This window comes from Heteronotia binoei, chromosome 15 (genome assembly GCF_032191835.1).
Source record: "Heteronotia binoei isolate CCM8104 ecotype False Entrance Well chromosome 15, APGP_CSIRO_Hbin_v1, whole genome shotgun sequence".
NCBI classification, from domain to species: Eukaryota; Metazoa; Chordata; class Lepidosauria; order Squamata; family Gekkonidae; genus Heteronotia; species Heteronotia binoei.
In genome coordinates, this window is record NC_083237.1 from 22,101,786 (window position 1) to 22,118,346 (window position 16,561).

At 46.3% G+C, this 16,561-nt stretch overlaps 1 protein-coding gene across 2 annotated transcripts in view; it reads right to left on the minus strand.

Moving 5' to 3' along the window:
- Nucleotides 1–13,538, minus strand: part of LOC132584188 (integrin alpha-X-like) — a 49,295-nt gene extending 35,757 nt beyond the window's left edge. For both annotated transcript variants that reach the window (XM_060255998.1, XM_060255997.1), the window contains exons 1-8: nt 13,382–13,538; nt 9,504–9,606; nt 7,967–8,070; nt 6,440–6,504; nt 5,734–5,848; nt 2,466–2,596; nt 706–839; nt 391–544 (exon numbers count right to left, since the gene is read on the minus strand). In XM_060255998.1, the coding sequence (XP_060111981.1) occupies nt 391–544; nt 706–839; nt 2,466–2,596; nt 5,734–5,848; nt 6,440–6,504; nt 7,967–8,070; nt 9,504–9,606; nt 13,382–13,430 (855 nt within the window). In that variant the 5' untranslated portion in view covers nt 13,431–13,538. The remainder of the gene's footprint in view (nt 1–390; nt 545–705; nt 840–2,465; nt 2,597–5,733; nt 5,849–6,439; nt 6,505–7,966; nt 8,071–9,503; nt 9,607–13,381) is intronic.
- Between the last annotated feature and the right edge of the window lie 3,023 nt (nt 13,539–16,561).

Consider the following 16,561-nt stretch of genomic DNA (forward strand, 5'->3'; position numbering starts at 1 on the left):
TTGCAAAAACAACATGAACTGGATAGCCCAGGAGAGCCTGTTCTGATCAGATCTTGGCATCTAAGCAGGGTCAGCCCTGGCTAGTATTGGGATGGGAGACCACGAAGGAAGTCCAGGGTTGTGATGCAAAGGCAGGCCATGGCATACCACCACTGAGTTGCCTTGAAAGTCTTATGTGGTCACTGTAAGCTGGTTGCAACTTGACAGCCCTTTCCTTCACCATGGAAACAATATCGATTTATAGTATAGAAGAGCTTGCTATATAAGAGCTTGCAAGTTAGAATTCAGTGTCCTTTTAACACACAGTCAATCTACCATGTAATCCACCATCTAGAAGTCAAAACCCTCAGCGATTTCTGTCATCTGGATATCCTTTTATAATGCTCTCACCCCTATAGCATAACGGATGATCCTTGCTTGCTCAGCCTCCGGAATCACATTCCAGTACTCCAAGGGATCTCTTGCCTTCTCCCCATCTGTAATCACAATAAGAATCTTGGTGGCTTCTCTCCGGGATCCTTTACGTGGGGTGAACAGCTGATTCCTTGAAAAGATAAGCAAGATGCCATGGCAATTCCGCTGGCTGAATGTCAAGAACCACAGAGAAGGAAGAAGAAGAAGGAAGAAAGAGGGGGGAAACAGCAAAAGAGAGAAGAGGAGAAGAGACCAAGTTCTTCCATGGAGAAATGGCTTTAAGAGACATACACAACTCTGTGGATAGCAGTAGCGGTGTAGGTCCAGCCCCCAATCTGCTCAATATCCATCACGCGTCTTGCTGGGTCTTGAGCTCTGAAATCAAAGTGTTCCTCGAAATCATCCGAAAACTGCATGAGGGCAAACTGGAGAAGAAAAGAAAGAGGGTTAGTGGGGGGTGGGGGGAGGTCTAATGTGTGTAGACCAATGTCAAATTTAAATGGAGTAGAGGGGTAGAGAGAGCATGCATGCACCTTTGGAACCCCTCCTGAAGTTGGCCACAAACTGTCTGTAACTGGAAATGCTGCAAGTAACAGCATCAGTACTAGACTAAGTAAATCTGAGCTAAGAAAACTCACTCAAGAACACCCATCAAATTCATTTCAAGCTTTACTTCAAGTCAACAGGCACATAATGCTGTCATAATGTGCAATGACGTCTGCAGCTTCGTAGCGCATGTACATGCCATGCAGCAGTCATGCAGTTTCATTCCATGACCCAGGATCTGTTTCTCTTGCAGTTCACTTTGCACAACAGAGAAAGAGAGATGTCTTTTTAATTGTCATCATGAATTCACCCACAAAAGTGACCCTTCATTAGGATGGTGCTATGCTGGTACTAGTACTTAACCATGTCTTGGTCCCAAATTGCTAGCATATGTACATGTTCTGTGCACCATTAGAGTTTAGGCCTTGTCATTTCCCAGTGCAGCTTCCCCAAGGAGAAACTGGCTTCTTAGAAGTTTGCATGGACAACTAGTGGTGTTTTAACTGGCCGTAGCTGCTTCCACACAGATGTTTTTCTCTCTCTTTGCTCCCAAACGAGACTGCTGCTTTTCTATATACTTTTTAAGCATCCACATGATGTCATAGTTGGTGTTCCAGGTTTCCCTATCCTGGGCATGTTTTATTAATTATGCTTTGTTGCAATCTTTTTGGGAAGAACACAATCCAAATGAGTTAGCATGCTGGACAGAAAGGTGCATATTTTGAATATTCCATTTCAGCCACCAGTTTTGCTATCATGCCCCTGGAAGTTTTTCACCCATGTGTGTTTTATTAATTGGCGATTGCTACAGTGCTATAAGGCTGAAGAGTTATAACAAGTACATACGTTTAAATGACCTTGGAGAAACGCCTCTGTGGGAGAAAAGGATTTTTTTTTAAAAAATGACTAACTGAGAAAAGTGCACAGAAAAATCTTGTGTGGAAGATTCATTGCCCAATGCAGCAATCAACACAAAATAGAGAATTACCACTGGGTGGATCCAGAGATTCCAGACCTGGAGGAACATTATTATGAGTCCAACTTTGAACTGCAGAGCCCTCTAGTGGCACAATACAAGTGTGGCTTCCATAACACCCACATGGACACTTCCAAGGGGTCCCAGGGAAAAGTGACCAGGGAAGCAAAGACCAGGGCTTTTTTTTGTGCAGGAACATACAGAAACACAGTTCCGGCTGGCTTGGCATCAGGAGTGTGGCCTTATATGCAAATGAGTTCCAGCTGGGCCTTTTCTACCAAAAAAAGCCCTGTGTGAAACAATGGTGATGTCAGGGGGTGCAGCCTAAAAGGCAAATGAGTTCCTGCTGGGATTTTTCTTTTTTAAAAAAAGCCCTGGCAAAGACTGTATTAGTATCGCCGGGAAAGCTGGCAGCCACTATGAGCTGCAGGTGCATGCGTGGGAAAACTGATGCTCCTCCATTCCAGTTCCAGGAAGCAGACAGGACAAGGCAAGCATGTAGCAGGGAAACCCTCCAAGAGCCCATTACCAGTGTGTTCCTGCTGGACAATCTGTTGATGACGTTAGAAACAAACACCTTCATCCTTTCAAAGTCTCTCCTGTTAATGCTGCCTGAGCCGTCAATCAAGAACACGATGTCAGTTGGGTGAGGAGCACATTCTGGGGGCAGAAGGGGCATATAATCACAGAGTCATCTTCACTGCCCTTCTATGAGCTTATGCTCGTGCATTCAAAGTGCTGGTTCTTGCCTTTAAGGTGCTAAATGGCTCATGGCCAGGGTGCCTGAAGGACCATCTCTGCCCATCCTATTACAGCTTGCTATATTAAGTTCTGCTTCTCAAGCCTGCTCTCTGGGCCCCCACCTTCAGACGTGAGAAGGATGATGAATAGAGACAGGGCATTTTCTGTGGTGGCACCTTGCCTCTGGAATCTCCTTCCCCCTTGAGGCTCACCTGGTGTCTACTTCACTTTCTTTTAGGTACCAGGTCAAAGCACATCTTTTTACCCAGGCTTTTAATTTGGAGTTTTATCTTGCCAGCTTCTTTAATAGTCTGTTTTTCATATGAGGTCTGTTTTGTGGGTTGTTTTTATGTCCCATAGCTTGTTTTTAATGGATGGCTGTTTTATACTGTTGCGCTTTATTTTAAGTGAAAGCTGCCACCAACAGGACTCTGAAGAGGCAGCAAAGCTTGGTGTAGTGATGCAGACTCTTATCTGGGAGAACCGGGTTTGATTCCCCACTCCTCCACTTGCAGCTGCTGGAATGACCTTGGGTCAGCCATAGCTCTCCCAGAGCTTGTCCTTGAAAGGGCAGCTGCTGTGAGAGTCCTCAGCCCCATCCACCTCACAGGGTGTCTGTTGTGGGGGAAGAAGATAAAGGAGATTGTATGCTGCTCTGAGACTCTGACTCAGAGAGAAGGGTAGGGTATAAATCTGCAGTCTTCAAATAAATGCCCTAAGCAAATAATAAAACAGTGCAAGGATGAGAATATAAATTGGTGAAAGACAAGTCACAGAGAGGGGGATATGATGAGAGATCACAGAGCAGGGATAGACAAGATAGGCTGAGGACTGATTATGACAGGGGTCCCCAACCTTCTGGAGCCTGCAGGCACTTTTGGAATTCTGATACAGCATGGTGGGTACAGCCACAAAATGGCTTCCACAAAATGGCTGCTGCAGAAGATGGAGCCAGGCACAAAATGGCTGCCATAGCTTACGTTCCAAAAACAAAAAAGGGAAACTGTGTATAACAGAATCAAAGAAGAAAGCACAAGGCTCATGGTAGACACTAGCTGTAAGTAAGTGATACTAAAGCAATTAGAAAAAGAATTCAAAGAAATTTTACATCATTTGTAAGGGAACACTCCCATCTTTATACAAAATCCAATACAATGCAGACTCAACTAGAAAGCACATAGTTTTTAATAAAGTTTGTTATCAAAAAGGGAAGGGGGGTATTTTCAGCCATGGTGTAGGAAGGAGGGGGGTAGCTCTTTCCCTCTTGCCTGCTGCCCTGTTAGCAAAACAAAGAACAGTAGCTTCGGTGGAGGTCAACCCTTGTGTGTGGAGGGTGGTGGAATGGTCTAGATTCGCTTCCCCCCACCCAGTACATAAAAAGCTCCTCTCTGTTCTCTGTGGACATAAAAATGACTCCTCTCCCCTCCCTTTTGAGTAGTGCTTTAGAGATAAATTTTATTATAAAAGTGGGATGTAGGATTGTACCACCACCCCCTCCAAATCTATGCATTTTCCTCCGCCCCCCCCCTTTTCACATGCAAATATCAAAGCAGCACAAGGGAAAGGTGCAGAAGGGGAACAGAAGGGAATTGGCACATCCCCCCCCCCAAAAAAAACAAACATAAAAACCCCTAACTGATATCCAGCAGGAGGGGGTGAGCGGGAGGGAGGGGCCCCAGGAACGGAGCGATTCTCCTGCAGTGCTCTGTTTGCTGACTCTTCGAACATCGAAGAGATTCCTTTGGCACTGCCGGCCCCCCCCCTTCTTCTGGGGTAGGATAAAATAAAATAAATAAATAGAAACAAAACGTGACAATCGGCATTTGGCATCCACTTGGCTTAGCTGGGGATTGCAAGGGCTTTTCAGGACTAGGCGGTAACGGAATACGCCTGCAGCTCTGCATGGGAGGGGGAGGCGAATGGAGAGTGATATGCTGCCACCCCAATCTTCATAAACTCAAATCTCTCGCCGGTTACATTTCAGGGATAGCGAGGTATTCCTTCCACACACCCCTCCACCTTCTTTATAGTCCATGAGATCTTACTTGGGGGGGTGGGGTCTCACCCTCCTCACAATGATGCAGCTTTCGATGGGGGTCTGGAACCCAGAGGGCAATCTAGAGCCCCGTTGGATTGTTGTGAAGCTTAAAATGCTGTTGGGGAGAAGGGCAATAACCCCTTTTCGAGTGAGCTTCTGTTACATCACCCGTAAGGGAACACTCCCATCTTTATACAAAACCCAATACAATGCAGACTCGACTAGAAAGCATATAAAGTCCATACAAAAATTCAGTCACTTAGAATGGCACTCCCGTTCCTTATGCTGTATTTCCATAGAAATGCTTCTGGTGTTCCAAGTTCTTATTGGTCCATGCACACAGTCGTGTGGAGGGCTGATAACCTATTGAGATAGGTTACTGAAAAGAGAAGTTCATCTCCAGGTAGCCCTGTGGTTTAGTGTTTAAAGCAGTGGAGCAGGCAAAGAGGCCTTTGTTTCCATGTGTCTGTTTTAAAAGGAATTCTTCCCACGGTTGGGAGGGGGGTAATAGCCTGTTACCAGTCCATCTTTATAACAGTGCCATCCTTACATTGAATGCTTTAGAAATGCAACCGGTATTTTTCACTCTTGTCCATTCACTTATTAGGGATAACCAGGGCTTTTTTTGTGCAGAAACGCAGTTCTGGCTGGCTTGGTGCCAGGTGGTGTGGCCTAATATGCAAATGAAGTCCTGCTGAGCTTTTTCTACAAAAGGCCCTGTGTGAAACAATGGTGATGTCATGGGGTGTGGCCTAATATGCAAATGAGTTCCTGCTCAGTTTTTTCTACAAAGAAAGCCCCAGGGATAACATTTTTTAAAAATAAAATTAAATAAAACTATTTTGAAAACAAGAAACGCTTTCACCCCCTGTTCCTAGAAACCATATTTTGTATACACAGCATGCCCGGCTTAAGGCCCAAATCCTGGAACCCTCAGACTTTTACTCCCCTGTAGGGGTTTCTTTTTGTTTTCTTTTTGGCTTCTTTGTCCTTTTTCAGACTCAGGTTTGGGTCTCACCTGGCAAGGTCTCAGGAAAGCGTTGGAGCTGCTGGAGGTTCTGGTTCAGGAGGAAACAATAGCCATTTACGTACATGTTCTTCCCACAGGCCCGTTGCACTGTGGGGCCGCACACCTTCAAAGAGAACAGACAGGAAGGATGAAGGCAACCGCTCTGATGAAAACAGATTTCTCCATTCCTGCACGTTAGGGTCAAATGCCCTGCAGTTGTGAGATAGAATGCTAAGAGCCATCAAGCCGTAGCCCACTGATGCCGACCCTGTAAGGTTTTAAAGGCAAGAGATGGAGAGAAGTGGTTTGACATAGCCTGCCTCTTCCAAGCGACCCTGGACTTCTTCGGTGGTGCAACAGGGCCAAGAGAGCAGGGTTTGAGAGGCGGATCTCAACAGGCAGGCTGGATAGCATGGGAAGATTTAATTATTCTAGCACCCTGACCTAAGGATCCCAGGTCCCCCTTGGCCACCAGTGTGTGTGGGGAGAAGCCATTTAGGGCCCCACCATCCACAATTTGTATGAATGAAGATGTGAATTGAAGCAATGAAGATCCTGTGAATTTGGGAGAAGGTATTTGTGAATTTCCTGCATTGTGCAGGGGGTTGGACTAGATGACCGTGGAGGTCCCTTCCAACTCTATGAATCCTAGACTCTCTCCCCCCACCCCCCCACACACTTCCAGGTAAGAAGTTTTCATTACTGATGTACATACTAGGACTTGAGAGCTCTGGGCCGCCAATGAAAAGCCAAGAGACATATTGACAGCGTCTGCAGGTCCTGAAAGGGAAAGAACACACTAAGGTTATGGTTATAAATAAAGCCTACAATGTATTCAGTGCTTAACATCACAACCTGTTTTTTTTAATCCACATTTGTATTCCCAGGACTTTATAATCTAAACAAAAAATAGGGGTTCTGACTCCCAAATAATTCCTCTCAAGTCATCAACCTTCCTCGACCTTTAGAATCAGCTCAGACCCTCTCCCTGCCACTCTAAACAAAGTTACACTCTTCTAAGCCCATTGACTTCAGTGGATTTAGAAGAACATAACTCTAAGGCTGTGATCACACACACTAAATAATGCAATTGCAATCCACTTTCAATGCACTTTCCAACTGGATTGTACTGCGTGAACTGGCAAAATCCAATTGGAAAGTGCATTGAAAGTGGATTAAAAGTGCATTGTTTAGTGTGTGTGATTGCAGCCTAATTGTGATAGGATTGCTAGGTCCCTCGGGCCATTGGGAGAGAAGGGGAGGAGTAGCATTGTGAGGGACAGGTTCAAAAACTCCTGGAGATTTGAGGATGGAGTCTAAGGAGAACAGGGATTTCAGAATAAGAAGAGATTGGATTTATACCCAACACACAACCCGTGAGGTAGGTGAGGCTGAGAGAGCTCTAAAAGAACTGCTCTTGAGAGAACTGTGACTGACCCAAGGTCACCCAGCTGGCTGCATGTGGAGGTAGGCTTCCCAGACTCCTGTTTGGGGGGGGGGGGTGTTTCCCCTGATTTCAGGGACCCCAACCTGCCACAATGCAACTTGCTGGCAGGGAGCGCACCATCTCCAAAGAGTGCCGGTGCGCTGCAACATGCCTGGCATGATGATATCACCTGGAAGTGATATCACGCTGGGCACATTGCAGGGGAAACGCTCTATCATTTGAGGGAGAACTCTATGATTACCTATGGGAAAAAACTCTTTGACAACCCTATGTGGAGCAGTGGGGAATCAAACCTGGTCCTCCAGATTAGAGTCTACCGCTCTTACCACTACACCAAACTGGTTCTCAGTAGGGTACAATGCCACAGAGTCCACTCTCCAAAGCATCCATTTTCTCCAGGGGAACTAATCTCTGCAGTCTGGAGTGGTGCTGTAATTCCAGAGGATCCTCAGGTCCTGCCTGGAGGCTGGCATCGCTATCTCTCTCTCTCTCTCTCTCCCTCTCCTCAGTTTCCAGGGCCTTAACTGCCTGGGCTCCACTCCTCCTCTCAGAGAAACACCAGAATTATAAGTCTCACTGTCAGTCCTTTCTTGCTTTCTCTGAGATGATTTCACTTCTCACAAAACTGAGATGTTCTTCCTCCCCAACCTCTACAAAACTCCCACACCCAGAAACCCTGGCTGCCTGACCCATCTCCAAGGGAACGCAGGGGTCCTGGCTTCCCTGCTCTCCCTTTCCGTGAGGCACAACCATCCAGAGAGAGCCCATTTTAGCAGGAACTTGAGGCTGACTTACGTTGGATATTAATCTCTTTGCAGGCACCTGTGCGGTAGGCACACTGGTAGAGTTTGCCCATTTCATCGGCTTCACCTGTCTGGAATGGAGCCCCCACAAACAGCCTGGGAAGGGAGAAGACACAATTAGCATTTGCCTGGTGCAGTCAACATGGTGCAGACCAAGAACATGTCTCTGCATAGGGTTGCCAGCTCTGGGTTGGGAAATTCTTAGAGATTTGGGGTCAGAGCACGGGGAGAGGGTTTTGTAGGGATGTGACATCGTAGAGTCCAGCCTCTGAAGTTCTTCTTTGTTCCAGGGGAACTGTAGTCTGGAGATCAGTTTCAATTCTCCACCCCACACCTGGAGGTTGGCAACCCTAGGAAGGAGCTCCCAGCCAACACAAGAAGCAGACAAAAAGGCAGCTAAGATAAGAGACACACATGAATGAATACATGCAGCGTGGTGTGTTTTGATTTCCCTTGGAATGAAGAAGAGAAGCAGAGGCCCCTGCTAAAGGATTCAGAGAAGGGGGAGGTGTCACTATTCTGATAGGAAAGTCATAGAATCGTAGAATTGAGTTGCAAGGGACCTCCAGGATCATCTAGACCAGCGGTCCCCAACCTTTTTGGCACCAGGGACCAGTTTTGTGGAAGACAAAACTTTTTTTCCATAGACCGGGGGGTGGGGGTGGGGGCAGGGTTGGCCCGATGTTTTCAGGATAATACCACTGTGCACTTTGATTTCCATTAGTTTGGTGTATTTATTTTATTTATTTGTTCGATTTATTTGTTCGATTTAGTGGTTGAGGACTGGGAGAACTGGGTTTGATTCCCCACTCCTCCACTTGCAGCTGCTGGAATGGCCTTGGGTCAGCCATAGCTCTTGCAGGAGTTGTCCTTGAAAGGGCAGTTTCTGTGAGAGCTCTCTCAGCACCACCCACCTCACAGGATGTCTGTTTGTGGGGGGAAGATAAAGGAGATTGTGAGCTGCTCTGAGACTCTGAGATTCAGAGTGGAGGGCAGGATATAAATCCAGTGTCGTCATATTATTATTATTACATTGTAATATAAAATAAAATAATTATACAACTCAAGGCCCAGTTGCTAACAGGACACGGACCGGTACCGGTCCACAGCCCAGGGGTTTGGGACCCCTGATCTAGACCAACCACAATGCAGGAAATTCACAAATACCTCCTTCCCACACACATGGAGTGACCCTCTGCTCCATGCCCAGAAGGTGGCAAAAAAGCTCCAGGATCCCTGGCCAAACTGGCCTGCAGAAAAATTGCTTCCTAACCCCAAAGTGATGAACAGGATTTCCCTGGATGTCTAAGAAGGTCCAACAAGGCAGGGTGGGGTCAGACTGGAGCATAAGGGACAAGTAGGAGGAAATAAAAGCAGGTTTGGGGAGAGCCCAACATGGGATGCAAAAGTGGACTCCCCATGGAGCAAGCAAGGGTACCCCTACCAGGCTCCGTTACAACTTTTGCGCCTTCATTTCAGCCATGTCTCTACTTCACCACCAGCCCAGCCCAACATCAGTTTCCTCTTACATGTTCTCGATTTGGGCCACGCTGCTTCCAAAGCTCTGGGCAGGCCCCTGGAAGGCAGTCGGCAAATCCACGTCCACGCTGAATCCACAGCACAGCACTAGCACTGCCGGAATTAAAAGGTTCTCAGTGTCCATCCTTCTCACACAAGACCCCCCACCTCCTCCTTGGATTGCCACATTTATTGAATACTCAGTGTTTGTTGTGGTAAAACTATCACCATTTCAGTGTAGGTTTCAGTTTGAACCGAGGCTCAAGTCTGGGGTGTATTCTTGAACGCTAAAGCACAAGCCTTTTGAGAACACGTGATGAGGCAGAAAGAACAGGAAGTTGGACCCCGCCAGATTTCCATGGGGGAGTCCCTTTTTCTTTTACCATGGTGCCAGCACCGACAAAGCCATGCAGAAGAGGGATTGTAGTAGTGAGAAGCAGGGCTTTTTAAAAAGCAGGAACGCAGTTACAGCTGGCTTAGCATCAGGGGGTGTGGCCTAATATGCAAATGAGTTCCTGCAAATGAGCAGCCAGAAAAGCCCTAGCGAGAATTAAGGTTAATGGCTTCCATTTGGGAAATATCTGGAGATTCCGCGGGGCGGGGGGGGGGTGAGCTTGGGGAGAAGCAGGTTATAATGCCAGAGTCTACCTACCAAAGCAGCCATTTTCTCCGGGGGAACTGATCTTAGGTGGGGCCTGGAGTTCTCCCATTTTTACAACTGATCTCCACGTGGTGGCAGAGATCAGCTCCCCTGGAGAAAATGGCTGCTTGGAAGGGTGGACTCTATGGCATTGTACCCTACTGAGGCCCCTCCCCTCCCCAAACCCCACCCTCCCATGGTTCCACTCCCAAAATCTCTAGGTATTTTCCAACACAGACCTGGCAACCCTAACTGTTCTTGATTGTCTGGTGATTAGGGTTGCCAGCTCTGGGTTGGGAAGCACCTGAAGATTTTGGGAGTGGAGCCTGAAGAGGGGAGGGGAGGGACTTCAATGGGGTGTAATGCCATGCAGTCCACCTTCAGCCATTTTCTCCAGGTGAGTTGATCTCTGCCACCTGGAGATCAGTTGTAATCCCAGGAGATCTCCAGCTATCACCTGAAGGTTAACAGCTCTACCGGAGATCAATAACCATAGCGGAAGATCTCCAGGTACCACCAGGAGGTTGGCTACCCTAGAGAAAAGGGAAATAGGGCAAGATACAGGCTCACCCCAAAGCTTTGCCGGATCCAGCACAAAATTCATTCTCACGATGGAGCCGAAACTACTTGGGGATCGGGAGTTTGAAGCATATTGTGCTTATTCAGATTTGCTTGTTAAAATTAAAATGCCGCCTCATATTCCTGCACAGCCTGCAGTTTAAAAGCCCAGGGTCACAGCCAGCAAAAAGTAAACAAAAAGCAGCAACCGTTCCCAGCTCCCATCTAAATTCTTCCCATTCTACCTTTGAAAGGTCACAGGTTCCCTCTGGAAGGGGAGCTCAGCGGCTGTGAAAAGGCAGAGAGGGATGAGAATTGTCTCTGTGTGTGTGTGCAGCTGGCAGAATGCAGGAATTCCAGACCAAGGTAGTTCATCCCAAACAATACCCTTTGTTCACAACAGCGAAAAGGAACAACAGAAAGCTTTGAAAACCTTGCTCCCGCAGAACTGGGGTACGTGTGCAGAAATATAGGGAAGGGCTGCAAAACAAAATAATTGCTTGCCCACGAGGCCCAACATTTTATAACTAGACAGGGCTTTGTCACACAATAAATGGTTGACCAGGGATGCTTATTAAAGGCCTTGAACTAAAGGCTGGGGTCAAGCTGACCCACAGAGCAGGGCAAAAATGGTCAAAGCTTTGTTTCCAATCTTCTGCAGCTCCATACGGCCAAATTGCCCTAGGGGATGATTCATGCTTTTCCCTTTCACTTGGTCTTTTTTTCCTTTCTGTAAACTTTGGTAGAGGCTCAGATGAAGCTGGAATCGTTTTTATTCTATTTCTATTCAATAAAAAGAAAGCTGGATATAAAGCTTTACAGATTCCTATTCAATTTCTATAAACAAACCATATAGACGTTATGAAATTCAGTTTGCCATCCTAGTCAGAACAACATTTCATTTATCAAATTTACGCAATTAAGTTCATTTACTCAGCTATACTAATTCCTTACGTTTCTCCAATCACCACTTCTCCTTATGTGGAGTTATGTTCCTTTTCCAGTATCTAGCAAAAACTAATCTTACAGAGGTTATGGTTTTAAAAAACGACACTTCAGCATCTTTGGAAAGATACATAATTCAGCAAGAAGCATTGAGGGGGGAAAGTTCACTCTTTACCTATTCCTTGAGAAATAGTTCTAGAAATATTCTTCAGCTCTTCTACGATTCCAGCACATATGCATAAAGTCTGCACCAAGCACTCCACTACCCAACAATCACCATTAATGCTTTGATTAATTTTAGCTGATTCATGAGGGGTCAGTAGAGTTGCCAATCCCTAGGTGGGGGCAGGGGATCCCCCGGTTTGGAGGCCCTCCCCCCGCTTCAAGGTCGTCAGAAAGCGGGGGGAGGAGAGGGAAATGTCTGCTGGGAGCTCTATTATTCCCTATGGTGATTTATTCCTATAGAAAATCATGGAGAATTGATCCATGGGTATCTGGGGCTCTGTGGGGGGGGCTGATTTTCGGGGTAGAGGCACCAAATTTTCAGTATAGCATCTAGTGCCTCTCCCCAAAATACCTCTAAAGTTTCAAAAAGATTGGACCAGGGGGTCCAATTCTATGAGCCCCAAAAGAAGGTGCCCCTATCCTTCATTATTTCCTATGGAAGGAAGGAATTGAAAAGGTATGCCGTCCCTTTAAATGTGATGGCCAGAACTCCCTTTGGAGTTCAATTATGCTTGTCACAGTCTTGATCTTGGCTCCACCCCTAATGTCTGCTGGCTCCACCCCCAAAGTCTCCTGGCTCCACCCCCCAAAGTCCCCAGATATTTCTTGAATTGGACTTGGCAACCCTAGGGGTCAGATGCTACATAAAACATTTTGATCATATTCTCTTTTAGTAGTGAGATTTACTTAATACTTTCAGCTACTTTTCAGTGCTGATATCCAGAACTCAAGTTCAGTTTACCAATTCCAAATCCCTCAAGTTTTTACAATTCTTTTCTTCTGATTACATCTAACAACAGAGGATAGATCTTAGAAAATGCCTTTCTTTCTCCAGCTATTGCTATTTTTTCAAAACCCATCATTCACTTTCTTATGTTGCCTCTTAGATTGATTGCAAACTTCCCCCAAAAAATAAACTGCAACCAAACTTTTATCCTGAAAATACCAGAAGAAAGGAATCTGCTTATCACTTAAGGATGTAATTTTTACTTTCAAAAACATTGACTGTGAAACAGATAAAAGTAGATTGCCTTAATGCTCACCTGTTTTCTCCCTGGTGTTTCTACTGCTGTTCTATTCCTTGCCTTTGCCACCACATCAAAATAAAAACATAGATCCCATTTTCTTGGTAGCTGGTGACCAATGTTCCCTCTAAGCTGAGTTAGTGTGAGCTAGCTCACAGTTTTTTGGCCTCTGGTTCACATATTTTTGTCTTAGCTCATGAAAACTGGCCCCAGAACAAGCTAATTTATGCAATAGCTCACAAATTTAATGGCAATAGCTCACAAAGTAGAATTTTTGCTCACCAGACTTCACAGCTTCACAGACTTCACAGCTTCCGACATGTTCAATACAGCCCCCCCCCCCCTTTAAAGGTAGTTTAACCCAAACACACCAAATCAGAAAAGGACACTTCTCTTTTGTTTAGCCTAGGGTTTTAAAAAAGGCCAGAGCCAACAAGACTTAAATTAATACCCCCTTCTCACCCCCTGAGCTGTTTCCCTTTCAGCGGTCACTTACCTGTGCCCAGGTAAAGAAGCATAGGCAGAACAGCCATGTCTGACAGCATTTAAGTGAGAAGAAAGCTACCTCAAAAGAGGGAGGAATAGGATGAGAAGAGAACAAAGTGGCTTGAAAGAGCAGCCCTGAGGAGAATTTATAGCAGCTGCTTATAGAGACTGAATGAAGACCTTTCTCTGGCACAGGGACTGAGAGGAAAGTCCAGCCCAGAAGGAGGAGACAGGATTATACAGAGTGACTACTAGAGGGGAAGGATCAGTTGCAATACTCTTTAGATGCACTCTCAGAGATGTTAATGGCTGATAGGGCTTCGTCCCCCTCATGGCTATGTTGGAAGAGAAATTTTAGCACCTGCCCTAGAGGTGCCAACTGCCTGGAGGGGAAAAAATGCCTTATATTTTTCACAGAGGCTTAAATGGATGTGATTTACCAGATGATGTTATCTACCTCTATGCAATGAAAATATTCACCTTCACATTTCTACATATTAAGGTACTGTTTAAAGGAATGTGACACTTTATCTCCAGGCCTGTTGGCAACCTTGTAGGGTTGCCAACTTTTAAGCCATCCTTTTAGCTGTCCCTTTAACATCAGTCAGCAAGTATTAGGCAATTTTGGTGTCTTCCACATGGGGATGGGATTCTGTGGTTTCCCTGATGCTGGTGCAGCTGCAGATAAAGCACAGCAACAATGGAACTTCTACATGGCCAATGGGAGGTGAAAGGAAAGGTCCCCTGTGCAAGTACCAGTCGTTTCCAACTCTGGGGTGATGTCGCATCACAACGTTTTCACGGCAGACTTTTTACAGGGTGGTTTGCCATTGTCTTCCCCAGTCATCTACACTTTCCCCCCAGCAAGCTGGGTACTCATTTTACTGACCTCGGAAGGATGGACGACTGAGTCAACCTTGAGCCGGCTACCTGAATCCAGCTTCCACCGGAATCAAACTCAAGTCGTGAGTTCAGACTGCAGTACTGCAGCTTTACCACTCTGCACCACGGGGGAGGTGGGACTACAGTAAATCAATATACTGTTGTAGCTACAGGTTGAAGGGCTGTCATATAGAGGATGGTGTGGAATTGTTTTCTGTGACCCCAGAAGGTAGGACCAGAACCAGCGGGTTGAAATTAAATCAAAAGAGTTTCCAGCTCAACATTAGGAAGAACTTCCTTACTATTAGAGTGGTTCCTCAGTGGAAAAGGCTTCCTCAGGAGGTGGTGGGCTCTCCTTCCCTGGAGTCTCTGATGGCCATCTGACTGCAATGAAGATCCTGTGAATTTAGGGGGAGGTATTTGTAAGTTTCCTGCATTGTGCAGGGGGTTGGACTAGATGACCCTGGAGGTCCCTTCCAAGTCTATGATTCTAAGTTCTCTGCATTCCCAGCTTTCATGTTAAAAAGTAAAACCGTTTTCGCACACAGCTCACCTTGGAGTCACGTCCCTCTTCACTGCGCAGCGTCTGGTCGGATTTCCCACCATCTGCGCCGGAGGAGCAGGAAGAGCTGCGGCTTCTGCTTCGCAAACGGAAATTGCTAAAACCCAGTTTCCGTTTGCGGGGCAGAAGCCGTGACTCTTCCTGCTCCTCCGGCGCAGATGGTGGGAAATCCGACCAGACGCTGTGCAGTGAAGAGGGACATGACTCCGAGGTGAGCTGTGTGAGAAAACAGTTTAAGTCTCTATCCCCTTTGGTTTCCTTACCTCTCTGCAATTGCTTTTTTCAAAACAGAAAGCTGAGAATTCAGAGAACCTGCTACCTATTTTTACAACAGTAGAATCATAGACTCATAAGAGTTGGAAGGGACCTCCAGGATCATCTAGTCCAACCCCCAGTACATCAATAAAATAATATTCTAGGTCGATTTTTTTAAAGACTCCCCTGTTGCTGAACACATTGCACTTAGGGCCAGCACGTGGCAATAGACAGGGTAGGCGGCGACCTCAGGGACTACCCCGCCTGGGGGCACCACCAGGTGCCCCCTTACAAAAGTGCTCCTCTGACCCTGCCTTGAAGGCAGGATTCAGAGAACCTGCTACATCTATTTCCCCTTGCTTTCCCCCTGCAGTAAGCTCAGCGTGCTGTTTTAGTGGCACCGTCACTTTTGGGTTGAAAGCAACCAGCGCCGCTAAAACAACGCGCTGACCTTATTGCAGGGGGAAAGCGGCATGGCGGCACTGTTGTGCACCGCCCTTCGTTCTCTCCTCCCTGCCTCCCTGCATGATGATGTCACTTTTGGTGATGTCATTGTGCCATGTTAAATATCAGCTCCATAGAGGGAGTTTTGGGTAGGGGAGGGCATGGCGCAGGGGGCTGCCTCTAGCGCCGGCCCTGATTGCACTGGTTCTGTTGGGCTTGTAAACCCCCCCTCCCTTCAGTTTCTACTGCAGAGATTCTCTGGGATTTTGATTCTGTTTTACTGGACTTCTGTTGCCCTTGCAATAAAGGATGGGGCACATTCTTTTGGGGGCATTAACTCAAGCTCCGTAAATCCAATCTTCTCCAAACTTGGAGAGGAGGTAGAGGAGAGAGAGCAAGAGATCCCCTGTAAGTTTGGTGTCTCTAGCACATGGAGAGGTATTCTACTGCATCACAAACCTCATGAAGTGAACCAGTTCATTTAGCTCTTAAAAGTTAATGACAGTTCGTGGATCACAAACTGGACATGCCGTAAACCACAAACCAAAATTAACTGCATTTCCCCAGCTTGTGCCCATTCCTAGTCACCAACAAAACTCAGCATAAAGAGGGTTCAGAGGGAAAGCATCTGCTTGGCATGTATGTGATCTATTCACCCACTTACCCAGTTCTCACTTGCAGTCACCCTGCATTTTACTGAGGGAATGTTGACCATCCTGTTCCCAAGAGCCAGCCCTACAATTAATGAGAATAAGGCAGTTGCTTCCACATGGCCACAGGTTTCAGCATTACTGAAAAGCCAACACAATGTTATTTAAATTATATTTATATTATTATCGTACAGGAGGAAAAGGAGATATCTTCAGATATGTAAAGCAACCCACAGACAAAGGGGAAGAAAAATTGAAACTAAAGATACACTTCTTTGGTTCTATTTTCTTATCCGTCTACTGAAGTGGCAGGAAGCAGAGGGAGGTGGAAGGATTCTATTCCCTTTTAAGGCAGGAGCTAGTGAAGGTGTAGGAGTCACCTCATAACTTTCCTGTC